The sequence below is a fragment of the Zalophus californianus genome, chromosome 11 (assembly GCF_009762305.2).
Source record: "Zalophus californianus isolate mZalCal1 chromosome 11, mZalCal1.pri.v2, whole genome shotgun sequence".
In the NCBI taxonomy this organism is placed as follows: domain Eukaryota; kingdom Metazoa; phylum Chordata; class Mammalia; order Carnivora; family Otariidae; genus Zalophus; species Zalophus californianus.
The window spans coordinates 99,238,159-99,261,699 of NC_045605.1; the positions used below are offsets into that span (position 1 = coordinate 99,238,159).

The window sequence follows — 23,541 nt, forward strand, 5'->3', positions numbered from 1 at the left end:
TAGTGTCTAGTATTTTTTTTTTACATTATGGGTAATTATAGTTTATTACAAGTAATTTAGTATTACTTAATTAAAATTGTAATTTGCATTAGGCAATAAGATTTATTAGTAAATAAACTGCTAGATTCACCATGAAATTCGAAGTATGTAAAGGTACTTAGAAAATACTCAAGAACATATAGAAAATCAATTCATGCACAAATGAAAGATTGAGGAAACAAAAATTTTGCAAACTAGGAGTCTAGAAATTTCCCACAAATGGGGAGTACCAAATATAAATTCAAGACATAAAATGAACCACAGAGTATTTAGGGAATGACACGTTATGGCATGGCTGATAATGTTATAAATACTCATTGAATCACCACATCAAAATCACAATTTTGATTTCCATGAATTATAGTGTAAGAATGGGAGAAAATATACATACATGTATGTTTTCAATGAAACCACTTTTTATTTTTAAGGTTTTTTTAGGGCCTCTTTCACATCCTTGTTCCATAGGCTATAAATCAGAGGGTTTAGCATAGGAATCACAAGGGTGTAAAACAATGAAATAATTTTGTCTTGATCAAGAGAGTAGGAAGAACTCGGCCAGAAATACATGAAGAGCAGAGTTCCTTGGAAAATTGCAACAGCAGTTAAGTGGGAGGTGCAGGTGGAGAAAGCTTTGAATCTCCCCTCAGCAGAGTTGATCTTTATCACTGCTAGGATGATGTAGCAGTAAGACACAAAAAGCCCTGAAAGAGTAATCAGTTCAATGAAGCCAAAAATGGTGAATATCACTAACTCATTAACTTGTGTATCTGAGCAAGATGACAAGAGGAGAGGTAGGACGTCACAGAAGAAATGGTTAATCACATTCGACCCACAGAAACATAACCGGAATGTTAGTTATCGTATTTACTGAAGCATCCACAATTCCCACCATGTAAACCCCAGCCATGAGCAAGGAGCACACTCTGCTGGACATGCTGACTGTATAGAGCAAGGGGTTACTAATGGCCTTGTACCGATCAAAGGCCATCACTGCCAGAAGTAGACACTCAGAATCTACAAAGGTAGAGAACACCAACCATTGCAGAGCACAGCCATAGAAGGGAATTGACTTGTTCTTGGCTATGAAGCCTACCAGCATCTTGGGTCCAACTGCTGTAGAATAACAGAGGTCACTGAAGGAGAGGTGGCTGAGGAAGAAATACATGGGTGTGTGAAGGTGGGAATCCATTCTAATTAAAATGATCATCCCGAGGTTTGCAACAAGAATGATGAGATAGACAATTAGAAATGTGATAGAGTCACTTTAACTCCAGGGTCATTGCTAATTCCCAAGAGAAGGAATTCATTCACAGAAGAGCAATTTTTTCCATCCATTCTTCTTGATTCATCTAAAATGCTACAGAGATAATCAAGAAATGGTAGCCCAAAGTTTTAACTCTTCTTGACACACAGAAAACTGTCATCTCTAAATTAAAAGGGATTTATTTCAGTACATCATATTCTTTATAGTCTTATTCTTCAGACAGACAAGTGTCATTGTTATGTTGCTGACAAAAGCAAAATGTTTGGGAAAGATCTTAGAGAAAATTTGATTCCAAATGTGGATATCATCCATAAGATATATGATCTGTGTGCACCTGCATTGCTTTATCCCAGTGGGCAATCATGAATGAAAGCTCATTACAGGTCAAATGTAATATGAAAGCAATACCTAAATTAAAAACAAGGTTGGAATATACATTCTTATATTTTAAAAATAAATAGCTAATTGAACACAAATGATTACATTTTCTCAGTTCTTTAAGTATCATGATTTTTTAAGCCTCTGTATTAAATTCAGAAACAATGAACGTATCTCTGATTTAAGAATAATGAGCAATATGTTTGTGACTATCCCCATCCACAATGTTTTTAGTATTTATTTAGACATTAGATATATTCTAATAAACTTTTCTCTAGTAATATATTACTATTTTGCCACGTTTTTATTATTTACATGCAGGAGTGACCTGGTGCCAAAGGATATTTCTCTTGATCAGTAAAAAAAAGAATACTAAAAATAAGTGGGAACTACAGTATTTAACACATACTTTTCCATCTCTTTGTATTTTAAACCTGACTTTTTTATTAAAAATAGAGATGGGTGGGCACCTGGGTGGCTGTTAGACACCTGGGTGGCTCAGTTGTTTGGATGACTGCCTTTGGCTCGGGTCATGATCCTGGCGTCCCAGGATAGAGTCCCGCGTCAGGCTCCCTGCTCAGCTGGGAGTCCGCTTCTCCCTCTGATTCTACCTCCCCTCTTGTGCACTCTTTTCTCACTCTCTCAAATAAATAAATAAATAAAAACTTTTAAAAAAACAGAGATGGGAACAAGAATAATGTATCTTTTATAGGTGTGTGTGTGTGTGTGTGTGTGTGTGTGTGTGTGTGTGTGTGTGTATACATGCCCCTGTCTTCCTGTTGAAAGGTGAAAACTGGAATATGGGTGATCTGATTTTGTTTTCGATTTGAATAAATACAATATGTGGTTCATATGGGGTTGAATTTACACAAATTAGCATTTGTGTTTTGATACCTCAACTATTACAGATAAAAATAGAAAAAAATATTAACTTTGCATATACCCTTTTGTAGATATTAAAAAAACCCACCTTTTTTCTTTTTAATTTTGATTAGGATATAAATAAGTAAAATTGTTTATTTGCTAATCAAAATGGATGTGATTTACCTTGCTTAAATGAGAAATACCTCCTTTTTTGCCATTAAATTGCAGAGTATTAACCAAAGGAAATAAGTAAAAAAAACATTTATAATTTTTTAAAAATTTGATTCCTCGTTTTTCCAAATATAAGCATTTTATTTCTTGATTTTTTAAATTTAATGACTCAGAAACCTACCTGTGATGGGTAACTCCTTCTGTGCTTGCCCCTAGCAGCTGAACCATACAGACAGATTGCATTTTATTTTCACTCAGCGTCATTTGGGGCTGAAGTCTCTCACGCCTTGGCCTCACACTTTTATACTATACAAATCTGATTAATTAGATTTCTAGTTCTGTGTTTTCCCTCATGAATATTGCAACAATTTCAGCAAAGTCTGAGTTTCAACTCTTTGCACTTGTACCAAATAGATCTTTAGGAAGATAAAATGATTTTTATAGTATGATTCATTGCTGTTCTGAGTCTATACCATCTTCCTCCAGTCAGATGAGGCTTCTAATGAAACTCAAAGAGACCTTCTACTTAATTACTTTATCTGTTAATTATTATCTATTCTGTTTAATTTATTACATTAATAAGTTTATTAAATAAAATGATTATTTTCCTGTTAATTATTGCTTACCCTAATTTTTTACCTGTTTCTTTTATTTCTGAAACAAACTCCTTCACCTTCCCACTTAGAAACAGAACACTTCTTCAATGGTTATATTAAATACATTTTTTTCATTAAGTACATGTGATTCAATTCCTCCAACCACATCATCTAACCAGATTTCAATTATTTTATGACTATCATATCCACTGTGCATAGCACACTTTTCCTTGCATTATCTTCACTTTATTGAGCTATGTATCTACATTGTTATTTCTTTAGTAATAATAGCTGCATTAAGCTAATTTCCTTATACCCTACAGCCCTAGCACCAGCTCTGGTACAAGTAATGTCTAATTGAATCTTTGTTCTGAAGTATTTTAGGTGGATAGGCTCACGGGTGATCAACAAATAGTTGAAATACAGAGATTTTGCAAACTGTTTCAACTAACATAGATCGTATATTACATGTGTGCATGGAAGAGGGTTTAAGAAAAACCAAGGTTCTATTCGTTTCTTAAAAATTTTGTTTGCTTTTATTTATTCCAATTTTTACAAAGTTGAGAAGTATTGGAGTGTAATTTTGTGTCCTCTCCAAATCCCTTCTAACAGTTGTGTTGTAACGCTCAATGATCCCTGAACCTTTTCCTATCGTCTTGGTCCCCGTCACTATTGATGACCATCAGAAGTAACCAGAGCTAATCAGTCCTTCACACTGACCTGACTGGTATAAACTTTCATCTACCCTTCCTTTCTGTAATGTAAAATTCAACTCTCTTTTCAATCAGTGCATTTTGTTCTGTGTGTGCTTGCAAGGAATAAGAAAAATTCATTCACACATACTTATGTATTTAATTTGAATATATGAAAAGCTAATAACAAAATAATGGGAAAATGAGATTTTTGAAGATTCTACTACTGACTGATGGTAGTCGTGTCTAATTAAAGATGGTTTCAAATTCTCTGACATTTCTCCCATGGACACATGATGTCTTCCCCCGTCCCCCATTAAATTGAGTTAGCCTTTGACTGCTTTGATGAATACAGTATGGAAAAAATAATTATCTTTCTGGGACTAGTTTTCAAGAGGCATATACTTTTTTACTAATATATTATTTTAACAAAGTTAATAATAATCAAAACTAGAAACAAAGAGATGATCATGAATAGGGGAACAAATTAATGGATTAAGATAGTTCCATGATATGGATCATTATAAATCATTAAAAGGAATATATTGGAGTCCTTTATATTGGTGCAGAAGGATTTGCAAAAGACTAAAGTTAATTGGGAAATTTAACATGCAATGAATCATATATACACTATTTTCTGAAAAGCAAGTGATGATCATATATTTACTAATGAATGAGCATGGTGAAAAATAAGAAAATATAAAGAACAAGCTGTTATCATAGGTCATGGGATTTTTGAAGTGTACATTAGGAAAAAAAGATGTAGCATACTGGAGATGAATGTGTGAAATAAAGTAATGAAGGGAAAGATTATCCACTAAGAAAGTAAAATTCAAAAGTCTGTAAGATTGTCTCATTTTTAAAAAATTACATGTTTGTGTATGTGTGTGTGTTTTCATTTATGTATTTCCATGAGGCTATCATTTCCTAGTTTTACTGAGATACTGACATGTAAGATTGTACAGGTTTCTCCCACTTTTTAAAAGTTTGTGTCATACCACTTCGTTTTTACAAAGACTACATTTGTACCAGTTTTTGCTAACTTGCCTGATGTGTGGAAGTCACTCAGCTAGTTTCTTGATCTCTTTCAGAAGGAATTGTAGGTATTCATTTGGTGTGTCCATGGGAAGAGAGGTGTTGGAGCCTCCTTTGTTACCCTATTTAAAGACTTCCCCTTGGCCCTGATAATACTGCCTTTGGAAACAGCTATTTGCCATCAGTCCCGGGGGATAGGTGAGAAGGATGTGATGTAGAGTGACTAAGAAGGGAAGGGAATGATGAGGATTGAAGTAGACAGGTGAGAATATACAAAACCTTTTGATACGGTGTCCCCTACTTATGTAAAATACCTAGATATTCATTATAGGCCATCTGCCCCAGCTTCTATTTGAGTCACGATTCCCTAAAAGATATTTTCCATAATGTTATTCAATTACACAAATTCAGAGAGAGGAGGCCCACGACTAATTGAATCAGTCAATAGAATTACAATAAAATTGTACAATAGAATTACAATAAATGTAATTCTATTTATAGGGCTTAAAATGTCCTATTCTTCAGTTTAAAACCACTAGATCTGATAAAACAGCTAACACATAGATCAGTTTTTAGATGCTGTAATACATAGTTGTCATAAGGCAGAGAGATAAGTTAATCATATTACAGGTTTACACGCTCTTAATTGGTAGTAATCCACTGAAACCCCATACTTTTTGGACAATGCATTTCAAACAGTGTTTTCTACCTAGCTGCTACGGATAAGTAATAACTCCAAAAGAGTATGTGTTAATTGGAAAAAATATCATACAGGTGGAAACCCTTACAGCCTTTTATTAAAAAATTATAATAATAATAATAAAATTCTCCATAGGCTTTTTTCCAGCATGATACTTTGTGAAAAGTCAGAACATTCAACAAGTGCGCCTTTGAAAACCAGAGAATCTTCTTGGGCTTTACTTCCATTCTGAAATGTTTTCACGCAAAGGCATTTTGCAATAGAAGCTAAAAAATCTAAGACATTCATTGGCTTTTTTAAAAATTATTATTATGCTATGTTAATCACCATACATCACATCATCAGTTTTTGATGTAGCGGTCCATGATTCATCGTTTGCGTATAACACCCAGTGCTCCACGCAGAACGTGCCCTCCTCAATACCCATCACCAGGCTAGCCCATCCCCACACCCCCCTCCCCTCTAGAACCCTCGGTTTGTTTCTCAGAGTCCATTGGCTTTTAACTTCTACAATGGTAATGGTTAATTAAGAGTGTCTTTGAGCCTTACATGGTCCTTCAAATATATGCCATATATATGTTGTCTCAACAGGCTGATGCAGCGCTTTGATTATTAGAAACTAGAACAGAGACAGATGAAATCAATAAATAGCAAGAATGCACTTCGTACATGGTTTATAGATATAATTGTTAGAATATTCTTTCTATTCTGTTTAAAAATGGGCAGGGATAGTGTTTTTCTTCATTTCTCTTTCTCTTTCACACACTAGGTATTTCTATATCTATCTCTATCATTCCATCTACATATATATACATCTGAATTCAAATCAAATATCTTTTTTGGCCATATTTAACAGACAGTGATTGCTTTTAAAATTTGTAAACATGCATTAAATATGGTATCACCATAAAACCCTTATTTTGAGTTCATGTCTTTATTATAAAAATAATAGGGAGCTGTGTTTAACTGGAGAAGAGTCAACCTGAATAAAAATGACTGATAATGTGTTATTTCTTTCTGAAACTGAATAAGAAGAGAGTAACCATTTTTGTTCAATGACACTTAGGACTTACACCTCTAAAGTCTATCCTAATTCACTATGTGGTAAAAATATGTAGTTAATTAAGATTTTCTCCACAATAAATGGGACAACTTTGTTTATGTGAACTGAACATTTTTATTTTTATGAAGAGAGAAATTAACTAAAAAAATTAAATATGAAGCCACAAAAAAAGTTAATACCTACAACTGAACTAGTGATGTTTTTCTTAGATGTAAGAAGGACACACTGACCCACCTTTTTCCTCCTGAAAGCAGGAACTAAATTTCCCATGTGAAAAGTGCCCTCCCCTGTACCAGAAAGGAGAGGGACATCTTTATTGCCAGAGAAATTCAGGTTCAAAAAGGATATATAAATAACCCGTGTTACTTCTTTACTAGGTTACTACCCAAAGCCCAAACTTCTTTGTATTGTTTCTTTGTATAGAATGTATAAAAGCTGCCTGCTTTGGTCACTGAGTCTCATATTTCTATGTGTACCCGAGCATACGAAATTAATTTTGTTTTCTCCTGTTAATCTGTTTTATGCTAATTTAATTATTAGAACGGCCAGAGAACCTGGAAGGGAAGAAAGGGAAAGTTCCCCTTCCCTATAATATACAATTCTTTATATCATAAATAACTTGAAATGAGTGAGAGTGTGCATATATAATTCTTCTTTGCTGTATTTCTTTATGGAAACTCTTAGAAATGGACTTATGGGAGAAAAGAGACCATTTTGGGGAGTTGCTTTCAAATGCTAGGAGTTTTCATAAATTATTTCTTTCATTACTATAAAATATCACATATTTACTACGTTATCTCCTGTATTCCAACTGGTTATTAACAATCTCCTCCTACAGATACAGACAGTGGCATCTGAAGTCTCACAGATACTAAGGTTTTCCGGCTGCAAACCTCTTGCTCTCAATAGATTCCTAATGACAGCATCATGAAATAAATCCATCTAGGAAATAATTCTCTCAGTTAATCTCATGGAAGACTAATGGGCACCTGGGCGGCTCAGTTGGCTCAGGTCGTGATCCCAGAGTCCTGGGATCGAGTCCCACGTCGGGCTCCTGGCTAGATGGGGAGACTACTTCTCCCTCTGACCCTCTCCCCTCTCTCTCATGCTGTTTCTCTCTCTCCCTCATTCTCTCTCAAACAAATAAATAAATAAAATCTTAAAAGAATAATTCTTAGGGCGCCTAGGTGGCTCAATTGGTTAAGTATCTGCCTTCGGCTCAGGTCATGATCCTGGAGTCCCGGGATCGAGTCCCACATCGGGCTCTCTGCTTAGCAGGGAGTCTGCTTCTCCCTCTGACCTCCCCCCACCCTTGTGCTCTCTCTCTCTCTCATTCTCTCTCTCAAATAAATAAATAAAATCTTAATCTCATGGAAGACTAACGTGTGTTTACCTTAAAGTCTCATCTGAAAAGTAAAAAAAAAACAGTGATGACAGATTTTCAGGGTCTAAACCACTAAGAGTTCCTCTAAGTGTGCTCTGTGATGCAGCGGGATTTCAGCCTGCGCGGTTCATGACCGAGGGAAGCATAGAGGAGGGTCACCAGATGGAGACATGCTCTGTGCTCTATATTACAACTGACCTCTAGAACATCACTGACATTGGTATGAAGAGAATATAATGTGGAGGGGGCTGCATTGCGTAAATAGAAAATAAGAAAATTGGTGGCCCTGAGGCGGTGCACCATGGCAACCCCAGGGGATGCTCTCTGGACTGGTCATATCCTGAGTGACATTTTACAATATGCTAATCAGGGCAATACACCTGACACCACAGATTGCTACTGTTGATAGATATTTCCAGATAATGTGTAATAATTATGCACACCCACTATATTTTCTGAGTCTTAATATAGTTAATTTAATTGCTACTAAACCAGTAAATGCATAAGCTAAGGAAGGAAGAAAGTAAGCTGTGTTAGGCATATACGAGTTTCTGTTCTTGAGTCCTCCGGGTACTCTCCTATTTATTCAGAAACTTCACCTGAGAGTTAGCAGGGGCACAGGATTGCTTCGTTTGTTTTCTTTTTTTTTTTTCCTCTCTCTCTCTCTTTTATTAGTATGTTGTTTTTGTTCTTTGCTTTCTATAAAGCTAGAACAATCCTCGACAAAATTAGTACAGTTTTAAATTTGGAAAGTGTGATGGTCCCAATACTAAGATACCAAAAATATTGCTGTGGGAGATATTGTGGATGCAAGGCAAAACCGTGTAACCAATTGTTACTAATTGCCCAAGAGTTAAACTCAAGAAACTGATGCATTTGTGTTTCCCAAGACATTTTCTACCATTGTTAACTTCTTTAGTACATATTTGGAGGATGTGGAATTGTCCTTGGTCCTTTCTTCTGATTCCTTTCAAATTAATTGTTCCCTCAGGCACTCCCTTGCCCAGAGGGACCTGAAAATCCCTCAGGTTCCATTTGGTTCAACCAGGACCTAACTTTAGCCTCTCAAACAGGCCTTCTCCTCAAGATCATGTAAACTAACTTCCCTTCAGAATACTCCTTCCCCTGATTTACACCTGAGGTTGTGTGACTACACATTAGATAACCTAAGTTAATTCCCGATGGATCTCAGTTTTCATTAAGAATAGAGTTATAAATAATTGAAAAAAAGAATGCTTTTAGGAGAAATTCTATACATGAGTTCCAAGCACCTGAGAAAAAAATATCTCTAACTACAGGTTTCTGGACAACCCTGGTGATACTAAAGCAATACTCTGTAGGCAAGCATCCACCCAGAAGATCACACTTTTCAGAATATAGTTATCTGTCCCTGAAACATTGAGTAGCATGACAAAGGGTTCCTGGCATGATGCTGGTACCAAAATACACTAACTTTCCCTGCCGCTGGAGGAAACACTAGAAGTGCCCGTAGGTGGATAAAGGCATTGTTCTCTAAGCAAGTCAGAATTTTCAGTAACATGAAGAATGTACACAGAGGTATTCTATGGCATATGTGCATTACATCAATTTTATGGATATATTATGAACATCACTTATTGTGTGCAAGGAACACAAGATTTAAGAAAAACCCTGTGGTTGCTTACAATCTGATAGAAAATATGTTTTGTTTTTGGAAAATATATTTAGAGTATCATATATATATGATATAGATAGATAGGTATAGATATAGATATTTCTAGAAAATTTTTATTTGAGAAAGTGTACTGCAAATATTTTCAGAAACAAAGATTCCCTTCACTCAGAACGAGGCAAAAAAGGAACACTACTAGCATCTTCAGAAATCATCCCTAGAACCACCGCAAAGTGATGTCTGGTGTGATAGGTTAATTTGTAAGTTTTTTTTTAATTTCATAAGATGGTGGTTACTTTATTTCTTAATGTTTCTAATTTTTATATAAATTCTAGTTAGTTAACATATAGTGCAAGATTAGTTTCAGGAGTAGCATTAAGTGTTTCATCACTTCCATATAACATCCAGTGCTCATCACAAGTGCTTTCCTTAATACCCGTCACCCATTTAGCCCATCCCCCACTCACCTCCCCTCTAGCAGCCCTCAGTTTGTTCTCTGTAGTTAATAATCTCTTTTATAGTTTGCCTCCCTCTCTTTTTTTTTTCTTTCTCCCATGTTCATCTGTTTTGTTTCTAAAATTCCACACATAAGTGAAACCATATGGTATTTGACTTTCTCTGACTGACTTGTTACACTTAACAAAACACTATAGGGGAGCCTGGGTGGCTCAGTTGGTTAAGCGACTGCCTTCGGCTCAGGTCATGATCCTGGAGTCCCGGGATCGAGTCCCGCCCCGGGCTCCCCGCTCGGCGGGGAGTCTGCTTCTCCCTCTGACCCTCCCCCTTCTCATGTGCTCTCTCTCTCTCATTCTCCCTCTCAAATAAATAAAGAAAATATTAAAAAAAAACCACTATCTAGCTCCATCCACGTCATTGCAAATGGCAAGATTTTATTCTTTTAGATGGCTGAGTAATGTATTTATGTATAATATTACATCATGTTGGGATATATATATATATATATATATATATATATAATCTCACTATAGGTGGAATTTAAGAAACAAAACAAAAGAGCAAAGGAAAAAAGAGAGAGAGAAAGAGAGACAAACCAAGAAATAGACTTCTAACTATATATGGAGATATCCTAGTTGTTTTCAGTTTAATACTATGATAACGCAATGATGAATGTTTTTGTACGTGTCTTTGGGCAAACATAGTCACTCATTTCACTTCAGTATAAATCTGGGAATAGAATTTTATGTCATAAGACATTTCTGTGTTCAGCATGGACAAGCATAGAGCTTTACAAAGTAAAATGCCAGTTCTCCCCTCTACTCTCAGTGTGTAAGAGCCATGGTTGCTCCAAATCCTCATCAATACTCAGCATTTCAATTGTTTACATATTTTGCAATTCTGTAGGTGAGTCATAATATACTACATTTAAGTATTCATTTTTATTCTTTGAATACCAAGAAAGTTGGATAGCCACTCTTGAAGTGTCTATGAAATTCTGAATTTGCATAACTGTCCCCTCAAATGGGTCATATTTACAAGCACTTGGCCTTCTGAAATTTATATTACCTGGCTTTAAATTTAGGGAGAGGAAGCCCACAATTAATCGAAATCAGTCAATTCTATTTTTGGAATTCCATTTCTATTTCTCTGTTCAAACCCCCTAGATCTGATAAAACAGTCAACATGTAGATCAAATCAATCTTTAGAGGCTGTAAAATATGGTTGTCATAAGGGAGCAAGGCTGGTTAATCAGATTACATATTGAAATCCTCTAAGTTTAAACAACAACCCACCCACACTCTATTTTTCTTGGACTTGTGTATTTAAAACAATTTTTTCTTCCATTCTGCCGCTCATAAGTAACAATTTCAAAAGTGTTGTGTTCATTGAGAAAATATGGTACAGATGGAAATCTTCAAAGCCTTTATTAAAAAGAATACATTTCTTTGCCGTTTTGTTTTGTTTTTTTCCCCCAGCATGATACCTAGTGGAAGACTGACCAGTCTTCCACAAACGTCCCCTTAAAAAGCAGAGGAGCTGTTTCATCCACTCTGAAGTGTTTCTGCACAAAATATTTAAAAATAGCAGCTACAAAATCTAAGAAATTCAATGGCTTTTAGCTTCTACAATTTTAATCGATAATTAAGAGTGTCCTTGGGTCTGATACAGTTTTTTAAACATAACGATATTTCCATGTTATTTCAACAAGCTGCCTTTTGCTTTAACCATTAGAAACTAGAGCAGAGAAAGATGAAATAGACCAATATCAAGAACATACACAGACGAATGCTCTTTACTTCTTGTGTAATTAATATGTAGGTCTTTATTGATCCATTACTTTAGTATCCACAACCATTTTATGATTTTATGTACTTTCTTAAAAGTTATAAAATATATAACATAATATAATATATAATATATATATTCTGGCCCCATGACTTACAATCATATAATTATGTTACTAACTTATGATAAATACTCAAAAATATTATCTGGTGTTTTTAATTTATTATTTATTTGCTTTTCCATTTTGTGTCCTGGGGTGTATGCAGGTGTTTTGGATAATGGGGATGAAATGTTCAATCCTTGATCAAGAATGCTTCCAGTCTCATATTAGAAGCAGTGATTTAATAAACAGAATGATATTAAAACAGTGTTTAAAGGAGAGGTTTTACTGTGCATTACAAAAATGGACATTTATCCAGGACTGAGAAGGGACAAGGAAAGAAGGAAATTTCCCTGGAGCGTTGATAGAGGAATCGATTTTTGATAATTATAGGACAATGAAATATTCTACCAAGGCCCCTTCCACTACTCTTTATAACCTAACCATTTGACTTATTTTCTTCTTTTTTCCCCCAGCATTCTTAGGATAAAATTTACATATGGCATTGGGCCTTTTTAAGGTGTACAATGCGTGTTTTGATATATGTATAATTTGTGAAATCATCACTGCTGATAAGGTTAATAAACAAATTCATTACCTTACTTAGTTACCAATTTTTTGTAGTGTTGAGGACATTTAAGAGCAAATTCTTAGCAAATTTCAGTTACACGATACAGTATTGCTAACTAAAGTCGCCATGTTGTACAGTACATTCCCCCAAACTTATTCATCTTATAACAGGATGGTTGTATTATTTGACCAACATCTTCCCATTTCCCCCGCTCCCCAAGCCCCTGGTAATCACCATTCCACTCTTGCTTTTATGAGTTCAACTTGTTTAGATTCCACGTACAAGTGAGATCATACAGTATTTGTCTTTCTCTGTGTGACTTATTTCACTTAGCATAACTTCCGTCCTCAAGGTCCATCCATGTTTTGGCAACCACACTTCTTTACTTCTAAAATGTCACCACTTGTCCACTTCAAGATGTCTCTAATTGTTAGATAGTCTGCCTATTATCTTTACTTCTCCCAACTTGCATTTTTTGAGATCTGAGACTCAGTATCTCTAGCCAATGAAGCCTTTCTTTTACTCTAGATTTAGACATTTTCTTTGGATAAAAGCCCCATGTTTTTACTTCATAATGAGTTTGAGACTTGCGAATTACTTGGTGCTTAAGTAAGTAATGTTGGTTACTTTGAATAAATTATAAGATTCATTAGGATGAACACTACTAGATGTACCATAGGATATAAAGCAGTTACATACTCAAGTTCGCTTAGTAAACACACAATACATCTAAGTGTAATAAATTGATGTTTGAAAGAAAGATGAACAAATAAATATCTGACAAAATTAGAAAGGTCAGAAAAGCTTTCCACAAAGTGGGAGTACTATATATAAAATGTAGACACATAATAAAGTATGATATATTTAGGGAAATGCGAAATTATAGTGATAGGGCTTTAAAACGAACTCATTTTGTTAAATTAAAGTTTTTGAGACAACTTTGTTTCTCTTGTGTTATGCAATATAATTTTACAAAAACAACAACCACAATGCCTGTGTATGTGATACAAATACTTAAAACCACTTTTTAATTTTCAGTTTTTTCAAGGCCTCTTTCACATCTTTGCTCTGTAGGCTATAAATCAGTGGGTTTAATGTGGGAATCACAAGGGTATAAAACAATGAGGTCATTTTATCTTAATCAAGACAGTAGGAAGAACTCGGCCGGAAATACATGAAGAGCATGGTTCCCTGGAAAATTGCAACAGCAGTTAAGTGGGAGGTGCAGGTGGAGAAAGCTTTGAACCTCCCTTCAGCAGAGTGGATCTTCATGACTGATAGGGTTATATAACAATAAGAGATGAGAACTCCAGAAATGGTACTCAGTTCAATGAATCCAAAAAAGATGAATAATGCCAACTCATTGATCTCTGTATCTGAGCAGGAAAGGAAGTAGAGTGGGGGTAAATCACAGAAGAAATGATTGATCTCATTCAATCCACAGAAACATAAGTGGAATGTTAAAGTCGCGTGTATCAAAGCATCTGCCGTTCCCAGCATGTCAACTCCAGCCATGAGCAGGGAGCACACTCTGTTGGACATGTTGGCTGTGTAGAGTAAGGGGTTGCCAATGGCTTTGTACCGATCAAAGGCCATCACTGCCAGAAGTAGACACTTGGAATCAGCAAATATACAGAAGATCAAAAATTGAAGAGCACAGCCAAAGAAGGGGATTGATTTGTTTTTGGCTAAAAGGTCTACCAATATTTTGGGCCCAACTGCTGTGGAATAGCAGAGGTCACAGAAGGAGAGGGGGCTGAGGAAGAAGTACATAGGTGTGTGAAGCTGGGAATCCATTCTAATTAAAATGATCATTCCAACATCTGCAACAAGATTAATGAGATAAACAACAAGAAACATTGTAAATAAGGTCACTTTCACCCCACGGTTATTGGTAATGCCCAAGAAAATGAATTCTGCCAAGGATGTGCAATTTCCTTCATCCATTCTTCTATATTCTTGTCTAAACTTTTGAGAAAATGATCAAGAAAATGATAGATGCACATACAACTCTTCTGACAACCACACAATATCTGTAAAGCAGAACACAATTTCTTTCTGCAATTGTCCTGTATACTCATAAAATTACTTGGTCAATAGTCACTCTTTAAAGACACATTACTATATAATGTGACAGTAATAAAAAATATTTATGGTAGGTAGGTTGAGGAACTCTGATCTAAATCTAGATGACATTTATAAGGTATGAGACTTTCTACAAGCTCTTTAATTTCTCCAAGCATTTCCTCCCTTGTATCAAGGAAGATATTTGGATGAATTGATATCTCATTACATCTTCAAAAATTATATGGAAGGGGGTTCCTGGGTGGCTCAGTTGTTAAGAGGCTGCCTTCGGCTCAGGTCATGATCCCAGGGTCCTGGGATCGAGCCCCGCATTGGGCTCCCTGCTTTGCGGGAAGCCTGCTTCTCCCTCTCCCACTCCCCGTGCTTGTGTTCCTGCTCTTGCTATCTCTCTCTCTGTCAAATAAATAAATAAATAAATAAATAAATAAATAAATAAATAAATCTTTAAAAAAATTATATTGGAGAAACACCAATGTTAGAGAAACCAGGCTGTAAAATGTAGGACTAAGCAATTTTGTATGCTTGAAAATATTCCATGAACACACAAAAAAGAGTATATTTATTATATCTTCAAAAAACATGATTCGGTTAAAAGATTTTTTGTATTCGTTTTAGAAACAATGATCATGTCCCACATTAATAATAATGAAAATAATTATGTTAATGATCCTGGTCTGAGTTGTCTTTATTGTTTGCTGAGACATGAAGTAAGCATTATTCACCTTTCTCTAGAAATGTATTATTGCTTTGCCACAGTACTCATGACCTATTTGTGGAGTGGTTTGGTGCCGAAGGAGGAGTCTTTTAACCAAAGAAAAGGTCTAAAAAAAAAAAAAAAAAAGGTAAAAACAACAGAATTTAACACACACATTTGCATCTCTTTGGATTTTGAATGGACCTCTATATGAAAAAATGGAAATAAGATGGGGAGCCTGGGTGGCGCAGTTGGGTAAGCATCTGATTCTTGATATTGGCTCAGGTCATTATCTCAGGGTCACGAGGTTGAGCCCCTAGTAGGGCTCCCACGTTAAGCACGGAGTCTGCTTGAGATTCTCTCTCTCCCTCTCCCTCTGTCCCCACCAACCCTGCTTTCTCTCTCTCTTAAAAAAAAAAAAGGAAGTAAGATGAGGAACTATAAATGCTTCTGAGAGATACAAGCTTCTGTTCCTTGTGTGTGTGTTTATGTATGTGTGTCATGTGTTTACATGTACATCTGTCTCTGCTGTACATGAGAATAGGGAGTGGACAATGGACTTGTTCCTAGAGAGCCTCTAGGAGCACCTTTTAGTGTTCCATATCTAGGATTAAAAAGTTGACAGAAAACTGTAACAGTCCCAGATAGAAAGAACTAATAATGATGCCTGTACTTGAGGGATAAAGTTTTGGGCCACTTCACAAGACAAGAAGACAAGGCAACTGGGATGCTCATTGAAATGAAAGGGACTATGGAAGGGGTTGCGGACAAAAGGAAATTCTACGGGCCAGCTATGATCATGTGGCCAGTAGTGAGAGCAAGACTGTAGGAGTTATGGTCGTGATTTTCCTTGTTTTGATATAAATATATTAACCAATATTTCCACCTCTCCCATCCCCCTGCCTCTTAACACAAAATATGGGAAGAAGGTTTAAACTTCTATCTTAAATTTTTTTGTAAGTTATAGGCTATCAAAGGCGTGTGACTTAGCTAGAAGGACCCTAGACCACCCCATAAGGATAAAATGGCATATAAAACTTTGTGTAGCCCCTTTTTCTGTCAGTTGTATGCATGCATCTGTTAAAAATAAGCATCCTTTTGCTGTTTTATTTGAAAGTTGATTGTGATTACGAGACGTGTCTCTGAAGAGCATGTTGAAAAGGGGTGGATTATTTGGGATCCTGCTGCCAGTGTGGTTATGGCTGGAATCTGCATTTCCCAAATCTTTCCAGTGTGGTTTCAGGTTAGAATTAGTAAAAAGAAATTTGCATGAAGTTCAGGCATAAACCTCCTATTTCCATAATGTTTATAGTGGTTCTGCTTTTATTACCTAAATGATGATTCAGCAGCTTCAGGAATACGGGGGCCACACAGGCTTCAGCAAAAACCGCAGAGGAAGGCCTAGCTAAGTGGGTGGCCTCAGAAAGTTCTGACTGTGTTGGACCTAAAGTACAAATTCAGGCCTTGCTGTACCATGCAGTCTTGGAAATTTAGCAGGTGTCTGGAAACCACCACCCCCCCTTAACCCGGGGATGAAATATAGGATGCTCCCAGTGGGAAAAGCAGTGTGGGCCACCTAGAAAGCTCAACAAATAACAACAGCCCTTCTGACCTTGAAAAAATTCTGATACCCTGTATTTTTAGTTATTCCTTCACTTGGAAACAGCTATATTTTCTCCTAAGTGGTGTAATATTTAGTGATATAATTATTGAGCATGAAAAGACAATGGTGTTGCAAAACTAAGATTTTCGTAGGCAGCTGGGTATGTAATATTGCACTGTGAACCCTCTCACCAAAAGATGCTTGCGTATGTTAAGAGCTTAGCGAACATGAAAAGGTGTTGATAGATACTCATCTGTATGGCTCTGTGTGAGTCTCTATAATCTTGGCCAAGCAAATCTTGGCTAAGTAAATATAAATTTAATATTAGAGTATATTGGTGGGTGTGTAGTTGTGAGTGACTGCGCTCTCTTCTTAGCGAATGAAACAACAGAAATGCTCAGGAGAAGCCTTGTTGGTCTGAAATCCAAAGATTCCTAGGGGAATTTAAAACTGACAACGATTTGGGCTGTATCTTGTGGGGATTTTTGCAACAAAGATTACATGGATTTAAACATACTTTTTAAACTTTAATATTTCCGGGTCAAAGCTTGTAAATATTTATTATCATAGAGACAAAAATAATATAATAACAAAAAACAATGTACAGTATAAAATATCAGTTACTGAAATACATTTTGCTGATACATGCCTCTAATTTCAGTCTTCAGATGTCCATCAGGGCATGTGGGTTGATCTCTGCATGGAGATACAGATGATATATTGGAGAGCTGATTTTGTTTCTGAGATGCCAGAGAAAAATGTTCCATCCCTCTAATAATACTTCGGTGTATAAAATATAAAAGATAGACAGGGAAACAAATCAAATAATTTGCCTTGCAATTAACCTGTATTCTTCAAGGTGCTATTTAGAAAAAGTTTCCAAATTCCTTTGGAGTAGATTGGGTATAGAAGGTTAGCATCATATTACTGAACTGAACTTAAGAAAATGGATTTGATTTTGTATTATTGCTCCCATGACATCCCTGCCTCTTACCATCTCACTGTACAATATACATTTTAATTAATGTGAACTATTATAAATATATATACATAATTAACATCTATCAAGGGCTTAAAGTGGTACAGGTACTATTCACAGCATCTGTTCAGTTAATCATCCAACAGTTGATGACATGTGTACTATATTCTCCCCATTTTACAGATAAGTTAATTGAGGCATAGAAAAATGAAGTAACTTGTTCAAAATGCCACTCTCTAGCCAGATACGGAGCTGGCATAAGAACCAAGGGAATCTGGCCTCCTCCCTCATCCACTAATCTACCATGTAACTGAGATATATTTCACATGAACAGACACATGCACACACACACACACACACACTTTTCTGACTTATTTATTATATCCTTAAGACAATCTGATAAAACACCTTTTAGCATTGACTCCAAGTGAGTAATCATTGAATGGTAGTCTATTATTTAGCAGCAATTTTGAAACTTTTAAATGCTTTCTTATGTCACGGGGTTATGACTCGAATTTGGCTTTATGAAAACCAGGTGCTTTATAATATCCCTTGTGTGTCTGCTGGTAGGCATGTTGCATGTTCCCAATTACAGTTTGTAACTGGGGATTTAGATGAATCACAGAACATTATAGTTCATAAAGAATCCACCTTTAACCTTATAGCTCTCTTAGTAACATCTTTTACATCTTTATTTCTCAAACTATAAATCAACAGATTCAGCACTGGGATGATAATGGTGTAGAACCCGGAGATAATTTTATCAGTGTTGGGAGAATACAGGTAGCTGGGCGGTGAGTAAATGAAGAGAAGTGTTCCTTGATAGATGGCCACAGAAGTCAGGTGAGAAGCACATGTGGAGAAGGTTTTCTTCTTCCCACTGGAAGAAGAAACTGAACGAAGGATGAAAAAAGTAGGAGATGATGATGACAGTGAAACAGGTAATTTCCACTGAGCGGCTGTAAGTGGAGAGAAGCCACTCATTAACTGATGTGTCTGTGCAGGATAGCTCAAGGGGGGAGGGAGGTCACAAAAAAAATGATTAATGACATTTTTATCATAGTACTTCAGAATAAAGGCAAAGGATGTGTAAACCAGGGAACTCATGTTACCTCCAATGTAGGACAAGACAATCAACCATGTACAGATGCTCCGAGACATCACAGCTGTAAAGAGTAAAGGGTTACAGATGGCGACATAACAATCATATGCCATGGCAGCCAAAATAAAGGATTCTGTATCTGCAAAAGTGCAGAAAAAATAAAACTGTAGGGCACAGCCATAACAGGAGATAGCTTTGTTTTCAATTTCTGAGGAAATTGAACAGCATTTTGGGAACAACGACTGAGGAGTAACAGAGGTCTGCAAATGAGAGGTTGCTAAGGAAAAAATACATAGGGGTGTGAAGGTGAGGATCGATCCTGATTAACATCATCAGCCCAATGTTCCCTGTTAAAATCATACCATACAATGTCAGAAACGTAAGGAACAGGACAATCTGCAGTTCAGGATGGGTCGGAAACCCTAAAAGAATAAACTCAGTCACCAAACTGTAGTTTCCATCCATCAATTCCATATTCCATGTTGTTTTCTTTCTATGAGAATTCTAACATCCTAAAATGGTACATTGAGGGAAAGAGAAAAACAGATATAATTACATGGTTATTTTACTGTTGCAGTGAACAAACAAACAAGCAAATAAACACTCCAAGCCCAAAATTCCTTTCAAATATAAACCCTGAGAGATGTATTTCAGAATTTAGTAACCATCAGATCCCATGTTCAATAGTTTTATCTTATTTGATGAATGACTCTGCCTTCCATTGGTTGGTTGGTTGCTGCATGTAGGGATCTGATTTTGCTTACTTTTTTGTACCCAGATATAGCACAATAGCTGGTTCAAGGGATTAAAGTGATGGATTCATAGATGGACTAATAATGATATGAAGAGAAGAAAAAAACACTATTAAACATAAATTGATTTTATTTTTTTAAGATTTTATTTATTTATTTGAGAGAGAGAATGAGATAGAGAGAGAGAGAGCATGAGGGGGGGAGGGTCAGAGGGAGAAGCAGACTCCCCGCTGAGCAGGGAGCCCGACGCGGGACTCGATCCCGGGACTCCAGGATCATGACCTGAGCCGAAAGCAGTCGCTCAACCGACTGAGCCACCCAGGCGCCCAAAAACATAAATTGACTTTAGAGTCTGCCTTGGAATGATAACTGCAGAGCAATTTGCTTTTTCTTTCCAGGATTTAATAGATAGTAGTATGCTATACTCTAGGCAGAGCAGTGCTGGTTATTTTGTTAATATGAAGTAAAGGTGATATTAATGAAGTGAAAACAAATGCCATTAAAATCAGCTATGAGTATATTTTTGATAGGAAAGTGTTTAGGGTGACTCCACAAATCCTATCAAGATAATAAGCCAAAATGGGGCACCTGGGTGGCTCAGATGGTTAAGCGTCTGCCTTCGGCTTAGGTCATGATCCCAGGGTCCTGGGATCAAGCCCCACATGGGTGTCCCAGCTCAGCAGGGAGCCTGCTTCTCCCTCCCCCTCTGCCTCTTTCCCTGCTTGTGTTCTGTCTGTCTCTGTCTCTCTTTCTCAAATGAAAAAAATAAAATCTTCAAAAAAAAAAAAAGACTAAACCAAAATGATTAAATTAATCATTTCTCTATCTTTGGCATTTATTAAAATTCTTGGCTTCTAGTGAGTGCCTGATGAATATTAGTTGACTGACTGAAAAAAGTGGGCAAAAAATTTAGTAATAAGTTGGCTTCTAATTCAAAAATATTACTGTGTGTGGCCTCCTCACTGATTATATGTTCTGTGCAAACAAAAATAGCTCCCATTTATTTTTATGCTAGTATAATTCAGGGTGTTGAGTCTAAAAATTCTGTGAGTGCTCGCTTCAGGGATCTCAGAATTTTTCCAGGAGTAGAAAAAAAATGGAGCTTGAGCTTGAATACAAAAACCTTTCTCTTAACCTTAAAAGATGTACTTGGAAATACATAAAACAAACAAGGAAAGTATTCAGTGATCCATGGTAATATTGACAGGAAAGGAACAAAATTGTTTTGGGTTGTTCTCTCATTTATGTAAAACCTATTCTTTCAGTGACAGTGGTATGAACTTCATTTGTTTGTGTCATATAATCATTCAAACACCCTAAGGCACAGGCACAGAGAAGCCTAAGGGAACCAGAAGGATTAATATATTGTCATGCTATTTCTTCAGAGGGTGAACGAGATGCAGGACTACAATAAGACAGTGGTTCATTTATTCTTTGTCTGTTTCCAAAGTCATCAAGATATTTGGAAAAGATAAGATTTTACTTTAGAGTTAGTAAGAATTTGGTTAGAATCTCATCCTGGCCACATGTGAGATGTGTGACCTTGTGCAATTTAATGTATATATCTTTGTACTGTAAAAATGACAGGTATCTCAGACAGTTGCTTCATGGGTTAGAAAAAATTATGTCTGTCTCTATCTATCCATCATCTATCTCTATCTAGCCATCTATCATCTATCATTTATTTGTCTATCCTTCTATGTGGTCACACTTTAGAGAAACTGACACATGGTATGTAAATAGCAAAGATTAGTTTCAATTACTCCCTTGTTCTCTTCCATCCTTAGCTTATGAGCAGTGCTAGGCAGCAAGGCTTTATTAATCATGGCTGTCACTTATACAATGATTACTACATGCAATGCAATATTCTAAACACATTATATATAATTTGTCTCACACACACACAAACTAACAAAATTACAATGCAGTTTTCCTCACTGTCCTCTTTCTTTTACAGATGAAGAAACTAAGGCACCAAGAGTTTGAGAGGTAAGATGTGATAGAAAAAGATCGAAACCCAAGCTCCTGATTCCAAAGATTGGCTCTCTATAAAGCTGCACTCTTATTACTAATTTCATATTTTGGATAAGAATATTGAGAGTAATATGTCATGTCATTAAGCTACTCATTGATGGGCATAATCCAAGTCCAGGTGTGTCCAAGCCAAAGCTCATGAGAGTGACCATGAAGGTGGTTGGAATATTAAGGGGGTGACCACCACGAGACAGGCTGAGTTGCTGAAAGGGGGAAGAAATGCTTACATGTTAGGAACTCAATAGGAGATTGAAGAAAAGAATAGCAGCAACTCTCTGAACAGAAAAGCGACCACTTTCTGGAAGGTAGGACGTGCGGAGAAGTCAATCTGAGGCGATATTCCGGAGGGTAGACAGCGGGGGAGGGGGCCTCCATCGGCCACTTCTGGCAAGTGATAGAGCCGCGGAGCACAAAATCGGACCTTTTAGAAGTCAGCTCCGCTGAGGGACGTCGCTCCAGTGGCTAAGCTGGGGGTGGAACCCTCGCAGGACAGTGTGGTCTCAGGAACCTCGAGGTCACAGAAAGACCGGGGGTGCCTGAATGTGGCAGAGCTCCCAGGTATCGGAGCGGGGAAGCTGGCTGCAGAGACGGAGCAGAGTCGCGGGCTCTCAGCTCGGGGTTGCCATAAACCGTGATCCGCGGCCCAGTCGGGCCACTGCTCCTCCAGCAGGGACCCAACAAGCAGCAGAGCCGGGGAGACTCCCCTTCCTCCCCCGGGAGGAGCAGCACGGGAGCACACCGCGGGGATCTGCTGGGTTTGGAGACTCCACACGGGGTCGGGTGCCAGAGATAGAAACGCTCGGTCACAGGCCGGGTGAGGACGGAGTGCGCCCGGAGACCGGGGAAATGGGAATGATTGACTGCTTTTCTCTGGGGCGCACTGAGGAGTGAGACCCCGAGTTCTCGGCTCCTCCGGGGCAGAGATTGGGAGGCCGCCATTTCACTCTCGTCCTCCAAAGCTGTACTGAAACCTTGCAGGGAAAAAAAGCTCCTGAGAGCAAACCCAACCAATTTACTTAGCCCAGACCCGGCAAGGGCGGGGCAATTCCGCCTCCAGCAAAGACATTTGGGAACTGCAGCAACAGGCCGTTCCCCCAGAAGATCAGCAAGAACAGCCAGCCAAGACCAAGTTTACCAATCAAGGAGAACCACAGAACTCCAGCACTAGGGGAATACAGCACATAGAATTCATGGCTTTTTACCATGATTCTTTAGTCTTTCAAAGTTAATTTTTTTAAGTTTTTTTAGGATTTTATTTATTTATTTGAGAGATAGAGAGAGAGCATGAGAGGGGGGAGGGTCCGAGGGAGAAGCAGACTCCCTGCTGAGCAGGGAGTCTGATGCGGGACTCGATCCGGGGACTCCAGGACCATGACCTGAGACGAAGGCAGTCGCTCAACCAACTGAGCCACTCAGGCACCCTCAAAGTTAATTTTTTTAATTTTCTTTTTTTTTTCATTTCTTTTTATTTTTCTTTTTCCCTTTTTCAACGAACATCTTACCAATCCTTGTTTTAAAAATCATTTTATTTTTCATTTTT

General features: G+C 37.1%; 3 protein-coding genes across 3 annotated transcripts; all 3 read right to left on the reverse strand.

Annotated features, from left to right (window-relative positions):
- Positions 1-440: 440 nt before the first annotated feature.
- On the reverse strand, positions 441-1,374 carry LOC113915167 (olfactory receptor-like protein OLF2). The gene is given in 4 exon segments (XM_027580964.1): positions 441-467; positions 469-894; positions 896-1,296; positions 1,299-1,374. Coding segments are annotated over 4 exon segments (930 nt in total).
- A 12,515-nt stretch (positions 1,375-13,889) lies between these two features.
- Positions 13,890-14,699, reverse strand: LOC113915242 (olfactory receptor 5W2-like). Its single transcript, XM_027581065.2, has one exon. It carries the CDS (start codon positions 14,697-14,699, stop codon positions 13,890-13,892), a length of 810 nt encoding a protein of 269 aa, XP_027436866.2.
- Positions 14,700-18,749: 4,050 nt separating this feature from the next.
- On the reverse strand, positions 18,750-19,674 carry LOC113913567 (olfactory receptor-like protein OLF1). Its single transcript, XM_035723135.1, has one exon. The coding sequence runs from the start codon at positions 19,326-19,328 to the stop codon at positions 18,750-18,752; it is 579 nt and encodes a 192-aa protein (XP_035579028.1). The 5' UTR covers positions 19,329-19,674.
- Positions 19,675-23,541: the final 3,867 nt, after the last annotated feature.